Source organism: Thunnus thynnus, chromosome 4, assembly GCF_963924715.1.
Source record: "Thunnus thynnus chromosome 4, fThuThy2.1, whole genome shotgun sequence".
NCBI classification, from domain to species: domain Eukaryota; kingdom Metazoa; phylum Chordata; class Actinopteri; order Scombriformes; family Scombridae; genus Thunnus; species Thunnus thynnus.
In genome coordinates this window covers 20,566,199-20,586,446 of record NC_089520.1, presented here as the reverse complement: position 1 = coordinate 20,586,446, position 20,248 = coordinate 20,566,199, and the positions used below count along the sequence as shown (strand labels likewise).

The 20,248-nt window shown below is 37.8% G+C and overlaps 1 protein-coding gene across 5 annotated transcripts in view; it reads right to left on the bottom strand.

Annotated features, from left to right (window-relative positions):
* Nucleotides 1-10,722: 10,722 nt before the first annotated feature.
* rad18 (RAD18 E3 ubiquitin protein ligase) overlaps nucleotides 10,723-20,248 on the bottom strand; it is a 35,688-nt gene continuing 26,162 nt past the window's right edge. For 2 of the 5 annotated variants that reach the window (XM_067587402.1, XM_067587406.1), the window contains exons 12-15: nucleotides 16,806-16,850; nucleotides 12,330-12,441; nucleotides 12,155-12,228; nucleotides 10,723-11,587 (exon numbers count right to left, since the gene is read on the bottom strand). In XM_067587402.1, the coding sequence (XP_067443503.1) occupies nucleotides 11,491-11,587; nucleotides 12,155-12,228; nucleotides 12,330-12,441; nucleotides 16,806-16,850 (328 nt within the window). In that variant the 3' untranslated portion in view covers nucleotides 10,723-11,490. The remainder of the gene's footprint in view (nucleotides 11,588-12,154; nucleotides 12,229-12,329; nucleotides 12,442-16,805; nucleotides 16,851-20,248) is intronic. The other 3 variants (XM_067587403.1, XM_067587404.1, XM_067587405.1) reach the window with 3 other exon arrangements.

The window sequence follows — 20,248 nt, the reverse complement described above, 5'->3', positions numbered from 1 at the left end:
ACATTAATTCTCCTCAATATAAAGTGTAATGGTGGCTCTTTGGCTGTAACAATAACATCATGGACGAAAATCCAGCCAGGACACATCACCAAAATCTCTTCTGTATCCACTTTTGACTCTAAAAAACAGAATATGACACAGAATAAACAGTTAAATCTCCTTATTGGGTTATATTAGAGGACTAAGCTATGACATTCTTATATGTTATCGTTGTCTTATTTGATGATACAGTAAAGATTAAAACACACCAATGCATCAAACCCAGTCTGAAAATGTTCTAATTTACTGCTGGTAACACACACCATCAACAGGTTTTACCTCAGGAAAATCATCTGGCACACAGGAAGTGGTTACTTTAGTGTTTAACTCAGTTGTTATCATGAGCAGCAGTATTCACAGTGTCTGACAGATGTTGAGGCTGGCACCTGGAGAAAATCATCAAGGAAAACCCAAGAAGGAAGACTCCTCACACTGTTTGACTGTTGAGTGATTTTTGAGAAGGATACAAAAATACCACAGTTTTGCAGATCAGTAAAGATTGTTGTTTTTTATTAAATAAAAATGTTCTTTACTTTGTCAAATCCTTTCATGTTTCATCATAGCAATATAACTTTCTACTTCATAAATATAAATTGATAATGTACAAGGAGATATATTTTATGTTCATCTAATCTCTGAGTGTGTAATGGTCCAACCGTCCACCAAGGAATCATCACAAACATGAAAAATGACACAAAAAAGAAGGGTTAGTCAGTAAGTGGGACTACTGAAAAAGAAAAGAAAAAAAAAATCAATCCCATGACCTCCACCCAGAAGGGCTCCAGTACTGGAGGGCATGCATGGTTGTCCTGGTGTTTTCAATTTCCTGCTGAGTTCCCCAATATTTATTTTTATTTAACCTCTATTTCTGTTTAACCTTTGCATAATGCCAGACAAATACATTAAGAACAGCTTCTGACAGCCAGCAAAGAGGGAAACATTGATGATAGGGTGGCAGGAGAGACAAGGAAAAACAAAATGTTTATAATATATGGGGAAAAAAAACCTACAGTACAGAAGCCCTGGCAGAGACGTTATTTGTTGAGAAGCACTTGCATGTATGCCAGGAAATGTCTCGTAAACAGACCCAGTAGGCAGAGATAGAAATGAAATTGTCCAATTCCAGAGTCTTTTGCAACTCATTCCAGTCACTGTGAGACACAAACTGGAACTGGGAGTGGCTAAGAGGCGTTTCAGGCAGATGTTACAGCAGCCTGATGTGATTTGTAATGATGTGGTGTGTTCTATAAAGAGTGAAGGGAACATTAAAGTCTGATAAACATCAAGCCACAACACCCTTGCAGGCAAACATTGAAAGGGATGATTTTTTTTTTTTTTTAACTGAGGGGAACAGCAACTTTTTTCCTATGTGTCCTAAACAGTTTTTAAACCAGCAGCTGTTGAGTGTATAAATGTAAGTCTCATTGATAATCTACTCATTTAATTCACAGACTTGTCATGATTTGACAGATTTGGAAAACCAGTTCTCCCTCCGGTGATTTCCCATTGCGATTTACTTCCCCTCTTGCTAAGATAACACTACAAGAATTAAACTCTGCAGACCCAATTCACTGCCCTCTATGGCTCCGCGTGTTCCATCTTATCCTCATACTAACCTAAATAATCGGCTCAAATGATGAGAATGTGTTTTGATCAAGAACAGTTTAAAAATAATCGAATTTCACTCCAAATATGAAGATAGAATGGAAGTTATGTTAAATCATTAAATCGTTGATAAATTGATACACTACAGACTGAAGCCAAGTGCACCACTGATTCTGCACATGTAAAGCATGATGGTTGATGCTGCAGGCACATATGCATATTTCAAGGTGGTGGTACAAGAGATTATAAGATTATCCTCTCATGCATTGAAACAGTGCAAATATAGCAGAGAAAGATGTGGCAATGCAAGACTATTACATAAATTAAGCTAAGCTGGATTTTGATGATTTTAATATCACAGAAGGACCTATGTATTATTGCTTGTTTTGCAATACAATTCATTATATTCTGAGGAGGTCTCTGTGTACAGGGTTATAGAAAGAAAGTTTCACTGGCAGTACATATAGTTCACAGAATACGTCTTTAGTTAGACCACAATCACAATTCAAAAATTAATTTTCAGTGCTCACATACCTCATATTAACAATCGAGATGAATCAGGGAAAACTGTGCTAATCGACACAGCAGGAAACCTATTAGGATGACAGTGGAGAACACCAACAGTGTGACAAATTGCAGCATGTCCAGCTGCATGGACTTATGGGAAGACAGATGGACGGAGGAATGTATTCATCTTCTGTAAATAAAAATCATCAAGGCAAACAGTGGCTACTTTGGGGAATCTAAAATATGAAACATATTTTGATTTGTTTTAACACTTCTTGTTTACTACGTGATTCCATGTGTGTTATTTTATAGTTCTGATGTCAGTATTGCTCTATAATGTAGGAAAAAGTAAAAATGAAGAAAAACCCTTGAATGAGTAGATGTGTCCAAACTTTTGACTGGTACTGTGTATCTTTTATTTGTGAAGCGTGCACAGTTAAGAAAGGTGCTATGTAAGTTAAGTTTATTATCATTATTTATGTATTATTGTGATGGAAAACACCATATCAACTCTACTGTGTTTTAGTGGTAACCTGGATAATCTGTTTTTCTGCTCTGCTTTGCTATTGTGACTCAGCAGTTATCATCACTGCTCTGATCAGTGGTCAGGTCAACACATAGAATAAAATCATATCCAAATAATATTACTAAATGGGTTTGCAAATTAGTTAAGATTTTATGCAGTATCAGCAAATATGGTTTATTACTACAGGTCCCAGAATTGTGGAGGTAGCGAGCGCTCCTTGAGTTGCGACTCTGTCAGAAATACAACAGAAGGGCAAATGGTGTAACTGTTTACAGCACGACCAAACACACATTGTTTTAATAAAGAAGTCAGTCAACAATAATTGCATCTGAGGTGTGAGTAGTTTTCCACACATCAGTAAAGTTGGTTACCTTGCTGAGGAGTTGGACATGTGCAGCCTGGTTGCCTGCAGCTCTGTAGCTGCTCCCTCTTATTCCATCACTCTCTGCAATATTTAAAACTGATCCACTGTCAAGATATTCAGGAAATATCCTTGTCATTTGTTTTTTTTTTTTTGGTGAATGAATTTGTAGTAGATTTGGTAGAATCTTTGACAAACGATTGTGGTCAGCAGTAACCTCAGTGACAAACACATGACAAATACATAAATACTGCAGCAGAAGGAAATGTTTGATTTGCATTAGCAGTAACTTAACACAGCTCTGATACAGCATTAGCAGAGTGAACAGTGACTCTGATATCAATGAGATAAAATTATGCTGGATTGCCCTGTGAATCCATCATGCATGTGAAGCCAATTTGAATCCAGCACAAGAATGGCAGACTCTGCCACCAACAATGAAAATTACTATATGGAGATAAGGTAATTATTGAATATCAATACATCAAATGGTTATTGCTGAAAAAAATGCAGAGCATAAATACTACCTGGTTGGGTTTAAGTTCATGAAAATTATGACTTTAAGCTAAATAAAGCAGTAAAAAACCAACTACGTTATCAGAAAAACAAAGTGGAAAACAGGGCTGTTTTTCTTAGCTCAGGAAAGGTTTATGTTTTGGAGATACATGGTTTTCACAGGAGAGCAAAGCTTATTAATGAACAGCTTTAACTGCACTTGATATGGATTTAATACACTTTACAGCACCTGTCGGGGTGGGATTCAAGTAAGAGGCTCGATACATGAGGGCTCATCTCAAAATTAATTATGATTATAGGAGGTAAGAACCGGTCATGTTTCAATTAAAAAAAAGCCTTGATGATAATGTTTTTCACCTCTAATTAACCTCTCGTCTGGAGGATGTCTCTCAACATGATATTATCCTTGATAACAAGCACTGACTAACCAGCCCTGAACGAGAAGATAAAAAATATAAAGAAATAAAAAATGTTCTAGTGGTAGAAGATTTGTTTAACCTTCGATTGAATTTGCAGTTAAAACCACAACACACATGAAAATGTGAGTTTGAATGCAGGTTTATTCTATACTGTTTCAACACTCCAGGCATAAATACACCAAAGGGAAGTGATCTGTAGTTATATACTCTATTGATCTCTGTAAGTTCTCTTTTTTGCTTGCTTTTCTCCATACAGAGGTCAAAGCACAAAGTCGGCTACAGCACAACAGAACCAGAGCAGATGGGTATTCAGTGTCCTGCCCAGATGACACTGAAGTGCTGCAGGATGTTTGTGTCTACTTTTCCAGCCAAAAGGAGGTCTCTCAAATGATTATGCAACCTGCTGTTGAGTGACCCATTCACATCTCTATAAGTCCATAAACAAAAATGTGGGTTTATAATTCTATTGAGCAAACTTTTACTTCTCCCAGAGGAGCAATTAGATTTGAGCACTCATTAGGCTGACTCAGATATCACAAAACTAGGCACCAGATGCAGTACACTGGCTTCAATAGTATACAAGCAAGGCTTGGAAAAACTACAAGATTATTTTAATTGCCCGGAAAACTGACTCTAGTATCTGTATCAATATCAAGATTTTTTTTAACAAAATTCATACTGTTTTGGTGACGTAATCTCACTATGAGCACAGTTTTTGGCATTCAATGACATACCCAATCCTACTGAACCAATGCTTTACTCCAGTGCAGAACTAAAATGACTGATGCATGAAGAATATAAATTCAAAATATAATCACATCTAATGCTAAATGAATGCCACTCAAGAAGAACACAAATGCAGAAGAGCATTTAAGTGAATTCAAAGGGATTTGACAAACATCGATGGCAGACTTTGTTTTTGTTATCTAAGGGAAAACTGCATAATCGCACTTCAGTATGAGGGATCCTCTAGTGTATTCATGCAAATTTCTCAATACTGCCTGTGTAACAATAGTCATTTTGTTGCAAAAACCTACACAAATCTCTGAACAGTATCCTGTTCAGGATTGATAGAGGAACCTAATAGGATCATCTCTTCAAACCCACACAAAGAAACCTGCATATTAAATAGGACACATTATTCCAAGCGGTGGTGTACGTGCAGCTAGGTTTCTTCACCTTGTATAACTTCTACAGTCATCTACACATAGTTTAATTTAGCCATGTACCATTACAGTGGGGCATCACATTATGTTACATTAATAGGAACATTAGATAAAGGTATGTATCTGTTCTAAAAGGTATTTATGTGCTTTGCTCTCAAACCCACAACAACAGATTGAATTCACCAAATGACAGACATATTGTGTGTTTGTTCAACAGTTTGCTCGAATCCAGCATCTGTCAGCCCACATTAAATCATTAAAACATGCCTGTGTTGCAATTGCACCATTGATGGGATCCTACCCTTACCTGGAGAACAATTAACTAAATTGCCATGCTCCCATCTGGCATGGTAATTAAATGCATAGATTCAAGTTGTGTGACGCAGTGAGCATTTTATATCAAACTGTAAACTCATGAAAGGAGAACTGGGATCCTTCAGTTGGATGGCCATGTCAAAACAATTCAGACTGAATGTTTTATTCTCATCAAATGAAAGGCTTTTGAACGGAGCTCAGTCAGTGCTCACAGTAGATGACAAGGCTTAAACACAGTGAGGAAGGTGTGTCCACATACTTTGTAGCTTGTCTAGTTATCTTAATGCAATCTACTATTTGAACATCTGACAATCAAAGTTTGAGATGCCTTAGACTTCTAAGTGGAATTAAATCAAACACTGAACTCAGAGCAGAAGAATTTAGCCAGCTTTGACAGGAAGACACCGGTAAATACTTCAGTCATTTTTACAATACATCAAACAATATACATTCTTCAATAAAATAACATAAGTAAACAGAAACACTATATGTACAGTATATGGCACAGATGAATACTAGAGCTGGGCTACTTTTTAAAAAGCTACAATTTTCTGATGTTTTATCGTTTGCAGCTTTTGTGACCAATGATTACTGAAGTTGCAAATAACTATGAGCTGTTTCCACAGTATATAATATAGCACCCTGTCGCTGTATGTAGCAAACAAGCTATTTGATACTGTAAATGACTGTAATTCAGTCTGTCAGCCCAATATAGTAGCATTTCTATCTTTCTGACAGCAATGTGTTAAATCCTAAACTTGAATCATTCTGTCGGTGTTGTTCTAGACAAGTATATGAGGGATTGCAGAGGATTTGCATCTCTCTATCAAAGTGCTCACTCTTTGAAAGATGACAACAAAGTGTTCTCAGGAGGGCTCTTAAGGTCTATCATTATTTTGCATACTTTGCAACTGATCGATGACATTCATTTAAGTTACCACGGGCAAAATATAAAGCAGGTATACACTTGACTTAAGCATGACAGAGGCCTGCATATTAGTCTGATTTTTAGTAGTAAAACCAATCTCTAACCTATTTGAAAACTCTGCAAAGATGCTGGGAGCTGTCAAATTGCTCAATAATGGCCAAAGTCAGCATAAAGACTACAATGGGTCCTTCCAAAACAATAAGATGTCAAAGAAAGTACAGGATGAAATAGGAATGTGAACAGATCAATTCAGTCTCTCAAATACACATCTGCTGATGTTTATTATGGACAAAGTCTGTCTGGCGAGATTCAGTTAATTATAGATTTTGGCAGATTTCTACAAAAACTCCTTTATCTGTGTCTCCTACTGTGTCTTCAAGTCTGTTACGGTGAACATGAACTTGCCAGTGCTGCAGGCGTTTCATTCGACCAGGTAGTTATTTGCATTCATTTGGCAGAGATCTCCATCATCATTTCCTTTTCGATTGAAAGGATGAAAACAATCACAGCTCTGCATCCTGAAGAATGGAGCTAGAAACTACTGCTTTAGTTGAACGACAGTTCAAGTTAAATTATATTTCATACTAAACTAAAAAACTATTATGTAACTAAAGTTCAGTAAGGTTCAAGGAAAAGGAGACCCACAGCCTTGCATCTTGTTCAGATTAGATCTTTCTACAAAGGTTTGGATGTGCCACAAGTTTAGAAAGAATACTGTAGTGCTGATATAATCAGCAACCTGGAAGTAAATCTCATAATGGAACATACCTTTCATTTTACAGCCTGGGTTTTGTTTTGTTTTGTTTTTAGTTCAGGTCATCATTCTTACTAGTTTTGGTGATATTTCAGTCAATGAGGTCTGGTGACATGGCAGCACCAGTGGCCACAACTTTATAATAGAGACCAGTAGACCAAAATATTGATGCGAAGAAGATGAACTTTAACCAGATCTTAATGATCATTGTTTTTGGTGACCTCAACAAACCCCAATGTCCACATACTGTGTGTTTTGCCTTGTTAACCTGTCCTGGCCTGGGGTCACCTTTGCAAAGCGTGTGGTAGCAGTAAATACAGCACATCTTCAAGACATTTGATTTCCCAGGCTCAGCTCAGGACTTGTTATCCATTTACAAAATTCCACTTGACCATCTCAAGTATTTCCTCACATGTGATGTGACAGCATGATTCTACTTCGTCTGTTGTCTCCTTCAAACTATACAAACAAACAAAACCAAAAAACTGGTGGTAAACAATAACAATTCATGGTTTGACTTGCAAGACTTTTTTGCAAGATTTCAAGAGCATTCTTGAAGTGGTACGTGAGTGAGTTGGTCAACTGGAAAACTGCATCCACAAAAGACGGCAATGAGATTGAGATTCAGTGTAGAGGATTTTATGGTTAAGCTGATATTTCCAAGATCAAGAATGAACCTTCAGTCTCAACATTCTTGTTGATGTTCATTTTCTTTGTTTTGCTTGTGTTTAATTCGAGTTTTTCCTTATCATTACTAGGGTCTATGTTTGGATACAGTGGTTTTTATACACTATCTCATAATGTGGGCATTATAACGCCCATTGAGACTATAATTGAGAGATATAAGCTTGACTAATAACATTCAGCTTCAACAACTGCAGGCCCTATTTCAATAAATTCTAGTTCTCTGTGTTCAAATTTCTATCTAAGCTATATTTGACAAGTCCAACATATACAATATCCTGCCAAAACCATTTTTTGTTTTTTCCAATTGGTATAGCAGATGGAAAATCTTTTAAAATATGCAGTTACTTTACACATACTAGGTTTGATGTTGCATTTTAAAAAGGAAAGCCAAGGTAAAATAGTAGCATTGGATTAAAATGTCATGAAAATTAAAAAAAAAAAAAAGTGCAGCACACTTGTCAAAAAAGTTTGACACGCAGCCAAATGTGTGCCTGGATTGAATCAATTACCATGAATTGTATTTGTTATGTCTCTTCCTCACATATTATTTTGAATTTCTAATTTTCAGCCAAAATGAATAGTTTTTGAAAGAGAGAAATAAGAATAGGTGGTAGATTTTCAAGAGAATGTGTCACATACAAAAGTAAGTTGCAGTGTTCTATATTGGAAGATAATGCTTGACATCTTCACTTGTTTTTAATGAAAGTAAAACCTATTTTCACAAACCTTCCTTTAATTATACCAGTGCAGTGTGCTGCTTGTTTTAAGCTACACTGATCAATCAGAACAGAGAGAAGCTGTTTTTAAAGTCCTCCTCCACTCAAAAATGTCCAACAATTTATCATTCCAAGCAGAGGATTTTTATGTCCTAAAAAATGTCTGGAGGAGAGCTTTAAAGATTATAATGAGGTAATCGAAACCTTTCTTCTTTGGAAAATCCATATTAGATAAATTATTATTCAAAGCAACAGTGTTTTATATAAATCCTAAACATGTTTGAATGTCTGGAGATTTTGTGTGTTTTGTTTTATTTACTACCCAAGAATTGTTTCCTTTAAAATATTTTTGGGCAAAGATCCCCTTATAAGCCCCCTAAGGTGTCATTTACATTCTGCACAATTGTGTTGTATTTGATCTATGTCCTTTTTTTGCGCAACTGAATAAATATGAATATAAGAGCAAAAGCATATGATCCTTTGATACCACAGTAATTCTCATTTGTTGTTTTTACATTTAAGACTATAAACACCAAAAAAAAAAAAAGAAAAAAAAGAAAATGCACTCAGAGCGCAGATCTCCACCAGGTGTGTGTGGTGGCATGTATTGTCTCAGTTTTCTTTAAGATGCATAGAATAGTGTAATGGTATTGTAACTGAGCATCCTCATGGGTTCACCTAACTGTATAAACTTAATAAGGTAACAATAAATAGGAAGATAAGTCCAAACTTCTCACTTGCTGCCCCAAACTGGCCAGTTGAGAGGAGTGAGGAGTCAGCAGTCAATGGTGGTATAAAACAGGTTTTTCAACAACTGTGAATCACTGCGACCACGAGAGGTCCTTGAGCATACAGTCATAAATGTGCACAAAAAATATTGGGCTGATGGGTCTGGTAGTATACGACATTAGCTGCGGACAGATGGACACATGGACACCACACATGATCTCCTCCAGGTTTATGTCTGGCAGAGATAATGAAGCAAAAATGAAGAATGTTTCTGGTCTCTATAACTGGGCAAATTGCTTTCTCCAGAAAAAAAAGAAATCACTGGCATTTCTAAATGTGAGGCAACTCTACATACTTGCCTCTGGGTAATTCCTCATTCAAGTGAAATTAGTCATTTCATTTGTTTTAAGAAAAAGGTTTTTAAGCCTAAAAGGCTTGTTAACACTGCTGCCATTTTGTCCTTGAGGCTGAGCTTAATGAGAGCTGCAGTCAGAGAAGTTCATGCAGAACAGTTGGTTCTGTGGGTTAATTTGCCCTGTTGGTCTGCTACTCTGCCCTCTCGAAACAGTCTCACTGATCCCTCACCATGACATTCAGATTGGTCATCCCTTCTTAGGAGGGGTTTTGCCGGTCACAAAAGGCTGTCACGGCTGTAACAGGGCATTTGGAAAATGAGCAAATGTAGATAAGGATCAGAGAGGGGTATCATTACACAGATTTATGAGGTTTAAAATTCATTGCATTTTGTGTTGGACACATGACAAATCTCTCTTTCAACATTGTCACCCAGACAGACAAAGTGAAAGGGTACAGTCTCTGTGGATCTTTCCCAGAGACAGTATGTGTATAGAATCAATGATATCACTGCCTGCTTTACTGCTTTTAAGCCAGGGATCATTATCCAATTGGTACTTTTCTGTGGTTTCAAGCAAGACACATCCCTGCTAATTAAGTCGGAAACAAACAGCACCATTGTAAAGGAAAGACGTCAGGACGCAATGGGATCTGAGGTGTGTGGTATAACGAGAAGAACTGATATGAGTCCAGTGATGTCTATCAGTGTGACCCTGCTTGGTCTGAGGGGAAAGACAAGTGAGTCAGAAGCAGCATGTTTCTGTCCAGGCTCCGGGCAAACTCTGTTTTCAATCAAGGTTGGGTCCCAAATGTGTTCCTGCTCACTCTCCCATGCACATATACATAAACACAACCTCCCCCTCTAAAGTGTTTACACACTTGCTTGCTTTGACCTGGGGTTTATTAAATTAAACTGACCCTGCTTACTTTTCTTTCAAAGAAAACAATCCATTTGAAAGCTACAGATTTTTTGCATGCTTTGAAATTGGAAATGACAGAGGAACCCCAAGTGACTTAACTCTGAATTTGAGTTGGCCAAACAAGAACCCAAATATGAGGGAAAGTCCTAATGTGCAAGCAAAGACGCATATATGTAGTCATTCGGTGAAAAAAGTGCAGTTTTATGCATTTTTTGCTAATTCAATAAGTACACAACAGAAACAAAGTCCAAAAGTTTTGATCTGTACACAGTGTACAAAAATTCAAACATCTATTTGTGACTACAGGGGCAGTTAATGTTGAAACATAATTTGCATATGATCATCTTCTTATACAAAACTACTGATTGCTTTCAGGTTTATTTCAGTTTAAACTGGATTTTACGATGGACTTAAAGCATGTAACAGATACAAAGAGTGGAATAAAGTAAAATAAAAAATAAAAATTATATAATGTAGTATTAAAACTACAAGCAGCAAAAAAAAAACTGGATATTGAAAGGTTGGCTACAAGCTGTACAAATGATGTTTACTTATGTCTACTTTAAATCAAAAAATACCAAACCAAATCTCAAAAACACTTAATTGCATTGAAACAAATTCAAGTATTGATTCTATAGTCCTTTTACTCTTGAGGTAGAGGATTTCTATAATCTAATGAAATACTGAAGGCTAAAGGTCAACATAGATCACGAGACTACAAATTATGTTAAACATTATTTAGACAGTTAAAAATGTATTACTACCAAGACACATGCAATAAACAGTGCAACTTCAGAGTATCATAAAGAAATGCCAGACAGGAATGTGCATAAAAAAAAACAAACACCTTGACTTGCTTGAAAGTCAGTCAAAGGTTTACTGGCACTGATTTAGTAAGCGAGAGATCTCTCTCTCTCTCTCTCTCCTTCACCAGTCTTCCATCTCTCCTTACATTTTACGGCGGCGTTTTCCCAGAATAGATGAAGCGGCATCACTTTCTCTGGAGCTGGATGTTCGCTTTTTGAAGGCAGTCCTCTCTGTGACTCTATGAAAGAAGAAGAAAACCCTTTAGAAATTTCTGAATGGAAGAGAACAGAAATATGCTAAATTTCTTTTAAAAACAGTAATGATGTATCCTTAATTTTATGTCCTGAAGGCTTTAAGAGAAAAGTAATGTCCTATTTTGTAGTGAGACATCCTTGCTTTTATTGCACTGCTCCACACTAACTATATACATTAACTCAACGTCAGCTACTCTGCTTCTGCACACAATCTATGAATACCAAAAAAAAAAAAAAAAAAGCTTACAGCAGTAAATCACCAACCAACCGTGATGTTCACTTCTGGAATATGAATCAGCAAATGAGCCTCAGAGGATCATCTTAAAGCTATAAAGACTTGCATATTTTTTTTAATCTACAGTTTTACGGGTGCAAACAGTCTTCTTACATTACATTTATGTAACACATACCACCCAGAAGTGAAGCTACTTTGTCGTTACTGACAGAATTTAAAACAGAGAGAACTGAAACTACCAAGCATTTATAGTAGTAATTTGTGAAATTATGGTGCATAAAATATGTATCACACTGTAAATGAGCCAGCTGTTTACCTCTGCACAGGTGTGATGTGATTCTCAGCAGCAGGTGCACATGAGGAGGTGAACACTTTAGTCTCTGACAGCTGCTGGAGCACAAAAGGACACAAGAGACAACATTATTTTAAAAACATTTTGTTGTGACTAACAGACTTCATCAGCAATGTGCTAAACCTTTATGTCAACCCACACTAACATCCTCACTCCAGTCCTCGGCTACCCGGTCTTCCAAGGGATTCCAGCAGGCACTTAAATCTCGCCTTCTTCTCTCCTGCCATCCACCAACAGACCTGGGTGTGTATCTTGAGAAAACAGGCAAGACGGATTTGAGAAGAGGAATAAAACCATACAATTTAATCAGTTCTACACTTCAGTTATTTTCTGGCGAGGAATCAGCCAAAATGATTACTTTAACCATTACCATTTTCTGTGGATTAAATCTACCATGGCTCCAAAAATAGTCCCAGCACATGTGGCAAATGAGGAGTGTAACAGCCTATTTGCCTTCAGTTGCTTCAGTGTAACCAGCAGTTCATGCAGTCAATTAACACCAAAAGCCCTTTTACTTTGACCAACTAATGCAGTAGAGATGGTGTAAATTCTGCACACTGTCGGTGCATTTCCTGAGTGCATTCATACTTGATTGTCATGCTGCTGAGAGTGATAGAAAAATTATTTCACTCTATCTTGAGCAGCAGGCTCCTTGACACCCCTCCAGCAAATACATTACAATGGACCAAGTGGTTGCTCACACCAGTAAAAATCACTTAGATATAACAAATGTCGTTTGCCGTCCAATTAAAAGGAAAAATGAATGTTTTTGCTAACATAGCTTTTGCACTAGTGCCTGTTCATCCAGCAAAGTGACAGAAAATAACTTTTCCATTTTGACACTTGGGTGGCTGAAATAACTGATTTCTCACCAGAACATGAACAACTTATTTTGCTTTGTAGTAGTAAAAAGTCAATTGTTTTCAAAAAGTTAGATCAACTTAACTTTAACCGGCCAGAGTGCAAGTTTTTATTTATCTTGAACATTGAGTTAACTTAACCTACAAATTTTGGATCTGTCTTGCAGCACAGGCAAAACATACAAATTCTGTGCACACACTGGACGTAAACACTGAACCCCCGACTGATTTTATCCATTGACAATTCTAATAAAGTTGATTAAAGCAAGACAACCACATCCTCAAAAAAATGTTGACAATAAAGATAAAGCGGCGTTACTGTGTGGAAGGCTGGGAAGTTGTAGCATCAATAATTCTGAATATTTAACTGAATATTATCACATATTGATACTAAGATAATGCATGATTATCTCAACACAAATTCTATCCCTTTCCTAAACAATACAGTGAATAGAATTTCCAAAGATCTTGTCAAAATCTTGTAAAATGTACAAGGTAAATGAAACTCATGGACTCATTACACACTGAATGTGATCCATTTAAAATAAACAAGTGTTTACACATTTTCATCATAGTCATTCTAAATTAAAAGATGATGCATATCACAGTATTTTATTACATTTTTCTGACACCATTTATTAAACCATGTTTGTTCTCATTTACTCGGGATGACATACACACACACACAATTCCTTGTTTTTATTCTAAAGGAAACTTCACTGTTGCCAGAGAAACACAGCTGGACCGAGTACTCCTTGTTACTAAATAACTTGTTTTCTCCTTATAGATTACCTATTGCCACATCAATATTTGTTGCTCTGCAGCTCAGGATGTTGTGTTAGGTGAAGTAATCACCTGACATAAACTGGTGGACGCACTGAGATCTCCTCCACAGGAAATGGTTAGATAACATGTCTAAGAAACCAAAGAGGAGCCCTAAAACCACAGTGTCTTACATGTGGAACCCCTTAAAGCTTCAGCTGATTATACCATAGATGAATCACCCTCCAGCCAGTGACGAGGTCCTATGTGTCTTTTTCTTGATCGTTTAGGCTGGAAAAACAAAATTCCAACACTGGAATTTGGGTCAGAAGTCCACATGTGGGTAGTAGATGGATAGAGAAATATATAAGTATAGTGGATTGCTGGAAAGCAGGCGGTTGGCCACAACGCAAGCATGAATCATGACTAAAACAATCATCAGTTAAATTGTCATCTTTGCCAGAGTCTGGTACAGGCTGGAGGATAGAGATAAAGCCTTCCCAGATGAAAAGAAAATTTCCTCTCACACTTGTTGCAAGTGTAGAATTGGCTTTCTCCTATTGAGTTGATGAGGCATCTCAAGGCCCAATACTTCTGGTGCACTATGACGATACGCAGAAAAGCGCTGTGTGGAATGTTGACATTAGGAGTGAACGCTGGCAGGTTTGGACTTTGCCTCAAGATCGTTCAGAGAGAGATTAAGAACTGAGCCTTGATTACCCACAACAAACACAGGGTGAAATGACTCAGATGCATGTATGTGCTTCTGTTATTTTGTCAGCAGTGTGACAGTAAAGCAATCTGTATGTGAAATATCCTTAAAACAGACCTGCCTGTGTGATAGAAACAAACATGGTATCATCTGAATCAGTTTAGAATACTAAAAACGTATATACTTTACATATAACAGGCTGTTATTTGTACTTGCCCTTCCGATGGCAAGAGTTAGTTTAGCACCACAAGACTGAATGACCTATGGGTCAGTTGTTTATGTGAGTCCTCTGGGGCAAAGAGCTATGTGTGACTGGCTTAACACACTGTCTGAATCATTTAAATGAGATGAGAGCAGTTATAGCAGAGTACCAAAATGGTACAGAAAAAAAAGAATAAAACAGAATGCAGAGAGTCTGCCAAACATATATTATGTCTGATTATTAAGCCCACTTGTCATAGCTATAATTTGTTCAAAATATGACAACCTCTACCCCTGGACAATTGGATTTATTGCTGACATAACTCTTGTTTCTGACAGTTTAATTGGATAAAATAATCTATCCGGGAAGGTTAAGTTGTCAAAACAATCATCAGGAGCAAAGCTGAAACCAACTACAAGAAAAACGGACTATTTGACAACAATTTCATGACAACATAACTGCTGGCTATCTTGCTGCCTCTTGCTGATAAGAAGTAACTTTCCTAAACTTTCTAAAGGAAAAACAGTACGTCATCACAAAAGGAACAGGCACAACTGATTGTACACACAGTCCAACTTTAAGCCTCAAGTGAAAAGCAACATCTACAAATGCAGGCTCAAGGACATACAGTGCTGCTGGTTTTGCTGCTCTTCTTGTTTTGCTGTGGTTCCAGGCCAAAAATAAGTGCCTCTTAACAAAATTATGGTAATCTTGGTCGAAAGCAATTACAGGGGAAGAATGTCAAGACATTATTTTATGAGATCCAGATTTTAGAAACTCCACCACATATAATAATACCCCAAAATTAATCAAAAATCTTTTATCTCGACAAACCAATAGAAACATTTCATTTCACCTGATACAACTATGCAAGTCACAGAACACGCAGACAGACGTATTCATGGTATGGATCCCATTTGTGCTAGAGCTAATTCTCTACTCTGACAAAACAGGCACACACCCACAAAGGATCCTTTGACTTCTAACAGACAGCTGGACAGAAAAAGATGGATGTCAGCGTGAGTAGAATCCTCATGTACATCAGGGGAAGATTATTATTAAAAATGGTCACAGAAATAAGATTCACCTACACACTAAACCCATCAACCCCATCTCATAATATAAACATGCAGAACAAAGTACAACTGCGTAGACGTAGGGGCATTTAGACAGTACATATGTATGTCCTAAACTGTGCGGTGGAAGACATTCACCTCAGTAAACCAACTGTTTTGTTCAGTTTGGCCTATGAAACAAATAATTACAGTGTAATTACTGGAATAAAGTCTATTTACACTCAATGTTTTGGACCGTGTGAAACATACATTCAAAAAAGTAAGTTCCACCCAGAAGGCTTTGTCAGTGTGCTAGTTGTTTTTTTTATGTTAGCTACAGTTCGCGCACATGCTACCCTGCAGCTAGCATCATCATGTGGCAATGATTGAACACAAATGAGAGGCCAGATCTTGAAATCAATCCCATATCATTCACCTCCCCTGTGCAGGAAGATTATGTTTTCCCAGTAAATTGTTGCAACTCTGGACAAAAAGTGGCAAAACAGATGGAGACTTTGTGTTGATGCTGTTAAACCAAATCCAAGAAATGTTATGACTCTGGAAATTGCTTCATTAGACATGCCTATGTATTTGAAAGGGCATCACCTGAGTCTGTGAAGCAAAAACTGACCGGCAATGGCAGTCCTTCTCCCCACCATATTCCAGAAAGCTGACCCACCCCCCGTAGATAGAGACCAGGCCACCACCATTAGAGTGTTTATTGCTGCAGATAATGTCTGTGACCATACTAGAAACCACACAATCCAACAATATACTCAGTACTTGAGAAACACTATAATGTCCCTTCACATGCACACAGCTTTTGAATTTAATTGAAGCAATTATGGTGTCATGTTTTCTTTTAGCTTACACTTGTATGTACACATGTATTATGACCCATGAGCCAATGTTTTTCGAAATTAATTACAAGAAATTCTATCTTTTGTTTTCTCAGCTGGCACAGCAAAAAACAAATATTACATTAGTTTTCTAGGACAATAGCAATGACAGGAAAATCACTTACTCTAGGTTTCTGGCAGGCTCTGGACCAAAGATATCTGAAATAGAACTGCAAGGAGAGAAAGAGGAAGAGAAGAAAAAGAAAAGACACCATGTAATATACAATTTTTACTGATACAGAGGATTTACTGTAGCAACACATTATTTCTATAAAACAATATTACTGCATTGGTTTTTACCTGAGTACCTGCCCTGTCAACAGAGTACTGATTCTAAATACACTGTGGTGTTCCTCAATCTATGAATAATATATATTGTTTTAGACTCATATGAACCGGTGTATTTATCACATATCCTACAGACCAAATGTCATTGGCAAAGCCATGCCTTGACAAGATCAATGAAATGCCTGAAAAATCTTATGGCCCAGAATATTACTTCTAAACATATACTGTGAAAAATATGGACGTAGCCATCGCGATGTCACCGACTGGTTTCTGAAGAGTGGTTTTGAAGCTCAAAGTGGGTGGCTCCGCCCGTCGCCATCTTAGCAGTGCCCGACTCCGCCTAACTCCAAGCTAATCCAAAAGAGGTTGAGCTGAATGAAGCCTGGTTGCTGAAACAAGCCACCTAGCACCTAGCGACCTGTCACTCAAAGCAGCCACGTCCTTAATTATGCATAACTTTACGACTTAATAAAATATAAACGGATGAGTTATAAAAAAAAAAATTCACCCCCTGTACAGTTGTCATGAAAGGAGAAATTAGCTATAGAGACCAAAAATGTTTTTTGTACCAGGCTGTAAACATGTTTATTTCTGCTGTAGAGTTGGGCATTTTAACATGGGGGTCTATTGGGATTGACTCACTTTTGGAGCCAGCCTCAAGTGGCCATTTGAGGAACTGCAGTTTTTGGCACTTCCGCATTGGCTTCATTTTTCAGCCCCGAAGGTTGCCACTTGCTTCTAAAGAGTATAAAAATGTAGATGTTGGATTTTTCACACCACCTTATTCCAAAACAAATCCTCATTTCTCTGCCTGACTTCGAGCTAGAGGCAATAGATGTGTGAGGCTGCCAGAGGCAAACGCTTCATGACAGGCCAAACTACATAGAGCAGAACTCCCCTTTCATGCTGTCAGTCAATGAGATCTAACCAGCTGTACATGTCTCCCTTGCATCCTATATTGTAAAATTCTTCCACCTTTTCCATTTGCAGCTAATATAAAACCAGACAATGCAGCACTAACTACATCACATACAACCACATCTGCATTTGAAAGACTGCTGTCAGACACCTCTGAATTTATGGTACACCTAACGGGCGAAATTGCCCATTTCATACCGCGTCAGTGCACCCTCTGCAAAGACAGTAAGAGGGGGGTCTCCTGTTGCAAAATACAGTCCATTGATGGATTTATATCTCTGAGAATCAGCATGTGTTGGTTCAGGCGTGATCTCTCTCTCCATTTATCATCCCAAAGTACAATTAAAAGCCTCACTACCTCATTGGAAAACAAGTGAGAAAAAATAGCAGAAAGAGAGAAGGGTGAGCATAAAAGAGAAACTAAACAAACAACTTTACTTTGTATTTCCTTATGGCTAGTTCCTAAATTAAGAAAATAGATAAAACTAAAAGCCTCACTGCATCAGAAAATATGTGAGAGAAAATATTAAGGAGAGAGTGAGGGAGAGGAAAGAGAGTGTAAAAGAGAGGGTTGAGCATAAAAGCGAAATTAAACAGAAACCAAAACACATTACTTGGTCTGTATTTCACTGTGATTAATGAATAAAAAATGTATACAGATAAAACTCTCAGTAACATTCAGGTAGTGGCCACACAGTGGATTTCATGCACTGCCAAATGCTGAAATGTTCTAGTTCACAGTAAGAGTCTGCAACTGCGTCACGAATATTAAGAATGTTTGGTTTGTGGAGATTCCCTCCAGAGCCAGTCATATCTCCCAGAACAGTAGGATGTTAATGAGGTACTGCCAGGTGTCCATTCTACTAGTGGCTCTGCAAGTGGAGTCGCCAAGGCAGATCGGCTAGTAGGAGGTCATCATAAACACATGAGGCTCATCATCCTTAAAGTATAATAATGGCAAGATCATACTTGTTGGGTCAGGTGAACTATAACCTCAGATTAGGTGATGATTTATGCTCCGTTATTTTTGTGTGACAAGCAATTCCATTGTGGGCATATTGTAGAACTGAGATACGGGTGAGTTTTTCCAAAGTAATTGCGACTTAGCAGCTATACTACATTTGTTACGGATGAAAAACAACTATCCCACAAATCTGTAGCTTTGTGTGGAAAGGTTAACCTGACGCGATAGATGGTTAGTTATATAGAGCCACCTGAGCAATTGTCCATGGAAACTGTTTGGAAAAGGGCAGGCACTTTCAAAAAAACACTTGTCAGGTGATTGGATGAACCATCTCTTTATCACTGTCTATCACCATCTTACCTTATGAGGAAGTTGGATCTGAGAAGCTGTTTGGTCTGAACCACCAATGGTTCGGACACAAGCTAATAGCTTGAAGCCTGACAAGATGGATTCTCGCGTGATCTTGCTAGTCCAGCTGCGTTGCAAGGACATGGAAAGGCAGCCTGCTGGCATGTTGCCAAGTTCCCCATTCTCTCTCTGTGCCTCAAGTACACACAGACACATGATGTGTTGCTGTGTGAGATCAATGTGGGGCATGCACTGTGTAATTGGTCCTATCATTCATGTGCAATGCTCCATCGGCACTCAAAATAAAAAGACTGCCATACTACAGATAAGAAAATGACCATTCCATTGTTACTGAAACGTGTCATGAGTGTTACACAGTTTCTGTTTCATTGGTTTTCACTGTGTATCTCTGTGCACCACGGTTAGCAAGTCACTATCATCAAGCAACCTTAACCATGTGTATTCAATTCTGTGTAATCAATTCAGATTGTCTGACATGCTGAGGTGGAATTATTGGATTTTATTTGCATATGGAAGTAATACACCTACCAACTTGGTGTATGAACTGATTTTAAAAAGTAGAGAGAGGTTTTGGGAATAACATTTCTCTCAGATGTCTAATGGCTTAAAAAAAAAAAAAAATCAAAAACACAAGCTTAACCCGAAGCTATCTGAGGTCGGGGCAACAATCCAAGCTTAAGGCCAGGCTATCGCCGAGGTGGAGGAGCGCATTTCAGATGTGAAGCAAGCAGTGCTGTAACCAAAGAGGCTCTGCTATGTCTGTTGAAAGAACAATGCAGGCTGTGGGGAAAAAGAGACAGATCAGGAAAGCAAATCCAGAGGAAACAACATTCGGATGCATGGTGTGACTGAGGACTCCGAGGGCAACTCAGTGATAAAGTTTGTGGAAAACTTATTGACCACTGAGCTCTCGCTACCCTACAGTATATCCCTCCAAATACAAAGCCTTCATAGAGCTTTGACACAGAATCCAGGACCTGATTCTACTCCGTGATCCATTGTTTGAAACTTCCTGCAGTTTGACGTTAA